At 45.8% G+C, this 3,485-nt stretch overlaps 1 protein-coding gene across 6 annotated transcripts in view; it reads right to left on the reverse strand.

Moving 5' to 3' along the window:
* The window catches only part of DNAH3 (dynein axonemal heavy chain 3), a 237,164-nt gene that overhangs the window by 221,013 nt on the left and 12,666 nt on the right, over positions 1–3,485 (reverse strand). For 4 of the 6 annotated variants that reach the window (XM_037740562.1, XM_017534343.1, XM_037740566.1 and 1 more), the window contains exons 3-4: positions 2,743–2,847; positions 1,383–1,608 (exon numbers count right to left, since the gene is read on the reverse strand). In XM_037740562.1, coding sequence (XP_037596490.1) covers positions 1,383–1,608; positions 2,743–2,847 — 331 coding nt within the window. Of the gene's footprint in view, positions 1–1,382; positions 1,609–1,715; positions 2,011–2,742; positions 2,848–3,485 lie in introns of those variants that run through there. The other 2 variants (XM_037740563.1, XM_037740565.1) reach the window with 2 other exon arrangements.

The following is a 3,485-nucleotide window of genomic DNA, read 5'->3' on the forward strand; positions in this document are numbered from 1 at the left end:
AGTGTCGCTCTGAAGAAAGCATCTTAGTACTTCATACTCAAAGACTCTGGCTTGCCTAAGAATTTTTGGGACAATGAAACCTGGGAGGCATTAATACTAGCTCTTCACAGATATTAATAATTTTGGACTAAGAAAATTATTAAAGACTACTACAGCCTGAATGCTAATGTCTTGTCAAAATTTGTATGTTGAAACTTAATCCCCAGCATGATAGTATTTGGAGGTGGGACCCTTGGGAGGTGATTAGGTCATAAGGGCTCCATCTTATGAATGAGATTGTGCCTTTATAAAGGAAACACCAAGAAAATCCCTCACCCCTTCTCCCATGTGAACACACAGCAAAAAGATAAAGAAGACAGATATCTATAAATCAGGAAGAGGACCCTCACCATACACTGAATCTGTCAGTACCTTGATCTTGGACTTTACAGCCCCCAGAACCATAGATATGAATTTCTGTTGTTTATAAGATACCCAGTTTATGACACTTTGTTATAACAGCCCAAAACAAACTAAGACAATGTCTTTCTCTCTCTCTCCCACTCCCTCCATCCCTCCCTCTAAGGGAAGCCAGAAGCCATGTTGTGAGTTGTTCTAGGGGAGAGGCTCGTGTGGCAAGAAACTGATGTCTATGGCCAACAGCCAGCAAGGATCTGATGACATGAGTGAGCTTGGAAGAGGATCCTTCCCTAGCTGCCTTTAGATGATGGTGGCCATGGTGTATGCCTTGATTACACGCTAGTGAGGGGCCCTGAGCCAGCACTACAAATTAAGCCACGCCCAAATTCCTGCCCCACTGAAATTGTAAGATAATAAATACTGGTTATTTTAAGCCACAGAGTTTTGGAGCAACTTATCATGCAGCAATCAATAACACAAGTACATAGAACCGTGCCTGGTAAATGGTCTATAAATGTTAGCCATTGCAATCATTTCCATTTCATAGATAAGGAGGAGAGTGAGGCTTTGCAAAGTTCTCCAAAGTTAGCTGCAGCAAAAGGGGAGCCAGGATCGGAACCCAGGAGTAAATATTTCACTCCAGGCCGGGTGCAATGGCTCATGCCTGTAATCTCAGCACTTTGGGAGGCTGAGGCAGGCGGATCACTTGAGGTCAGGAGTTTGAGAACAGCCTGGATCAACATAGTGAAACTCCATCTTTACTAAAAATACAAAAAAATCAGCCGGGTGTGGTGGCACACACCTGTAGTTCAAGTTACTCGGGAGGCTGAGGCAGGAGAATCACTTGAACCTGGGAGGTGGAGGTTGCAGTGAGCTGAGATCGCACCACTGCACTCTAGCCTGGGTGACAGAGTGAGACTCCAAGTTAAAAAAAAATCACTCCAAAGCCCCATTCTGCAAGGGTATAACAGCGCCATAAGTACCTGACGATGGCAGCCCCTGACTGGTCCTGTCCCTAGGGATGTTGATGGTGGCCGGTTGATAGACTTTCAGCAGGTCTTTCAGCTTCAGGTCCTGGGCCATCAACGAGTAGTTGTTGGCGATGGAATCACTGGGTCCACGGTGGTGCTGCTGCTCTTTGAAGGGTGCAGCTAAGGTCCATGATGTGCGCTGCATCAAGGGCGGGTAAAAGCTGTGTGACATGACAGTCTACGAGGGAAGAGGTGAGGAGTGAGACACAATGAGGAATATCTCTCAATGAGACTGGGCTCTGCTCACACAGAGGCTCATGAGAGTTCCAAGTGCCTTTGACATACCCTAGCTTGGCTGTGATGAATACATCTTAAACAATCCTGCCAACTCCATTTTGCCCTGGGCTCCGCTCACACAGAGGCTCATGAGAGTTCCAAGTGCCTTTGACGTACCATAGCTTGGCTGTGATGAATACATCTTAAACAATCCCGCCAACTCCATTTTGCCCACCGTGAGCTATGTGGGGCATTCTGTTCCGAGAACTTTGTAGTCTGAGACACCTGACATCTTTGTAACCAATTTTCTGAGAAACAGGACCCACTGGCCCATACATCCTGCACCTTCAACTGCGTAACTGCCTACCCCACATCCTGAGTGAAAAACAACTTTAAATAGAATTTTGTTGTTAGGCACCACCACCCCTTCCCCTAACCTGCTCCTTCTGCTTCTGTAATAATCTGCTTACTGCCCCTGACCCTAAACTGATATAAAAATGTTGACCGCCCTTTGTTCTGGGCTGAGAGGTTTGAGCTCTAGCTGACTCTCGGATGCCGGCCATTAAAGCAGACTCTCAACAAACTCAGAGCATGGCGCTTCTGTTTAAACTCGCTCGGGTATAACACCTTATACTGTGTTTTTGCCTTCTGCACATTCAGTGGAAAGATTTTCTGAGCGAATACCAATTACACTCCACTGACCATTGTGAGCATGATTTCTGATGTCAGAGATAATAGCTTGCATTCACCAGTAACTGTGAGGCAGGTAATTGACATCTCTGGTCTTTATTCCTTATGGACATGACTACAAGTAGGTACCCTCATTTTACAATGAAACATGCAGAAGTTCAGAGAGTGTAAATACACAGCAGATCAGTGGACGGCCAGATTCTAACTCACCTTTGACAATGGTATAGCTCTCTCCCCTACACTGCTGCAGCCTCTTCTTGGGGCAAAAGTGACCAAAGCTACTAATCCTACTTGTCAGGTCTGTTTGACTCCCTGCCCCCAACAAGCATCTGCCAAATACCGAGAGAAGTAGGGTACACTCTTTACCTCATCACCCTCAACAGAGCTGGCAGCCAGGTGTGCATACCTGATAGAGTCCAGACGGTTCCTCGTTAGCAGAAGCAGGCAGAGGGGGCAGCTCTGGCTGCCTCTGGGAGTGGCTCATGTGATGTATGGAGTCACTTTTGGGAATCTGCGGGACATGGGAACAAGCCACCCTTCAGAAATTCGGGAAGATTTGCAAGCCTCTGAGTGGGTTAGGACTAAAGAGCCCCAGGAAAGGTTATAGGTCCAGAGTTCTGCCCACAAAACACCCCTCTCATTCTCATCCATTATGTATGTTTCATTTATCGTACCACTTTGGGAGGCCAAGGTGGGTGGATCACCTGAAATCAGGAGTTCAAGACCAGCCGGGCCAATATGGTGAAACCCTGTCTCTACTAAAACTACAAAAATTAGCTGGGCATGGTGGCGTGCGCCTGTAGTCCCAGCTACTTGGGAGGCTGAGACAGGAGAATTACTTGAACCTGGGAGGTGGAGGTTGCAGGGAGCCGAGATCGCACTCTGAGATGTTTTGAAGTGCATACACATCATAGTGTGACTAAATCTAATTAACATATGCATTACCTTGCATGGTTATTATCTTTGCAGTGAGAATACATCAACTCTCATAGCATTGTTCAAGAATACAACATATTGTTAATTAGTCACCATGCTTGATCTCTTGAATTTATTCCTTACAACTGAAATTTTATGTCCTATGACCATCTCCCCAACCCCTCCACTCCTGTTTCTTTTTTTTCTTTTTTCTTTCTTTTTTTTTTTTTTTTT

The sequence above is a fragment of the Cebus imitator genome, unplaced genomic scaffold, assembly GCF_001604975.1.
Source record: "Cebus imitator isolate Cc_AM_T3 unplaced genomic scaffold, Cebus_imitator-1.0 Scaffold85, whole genome shotgun sequence".
Lineage (NCBI taxonomy): Eukaryota > Metazoa > Chordata > Mammalia > Primates > Cebidae > Cebus > Cebus imitator.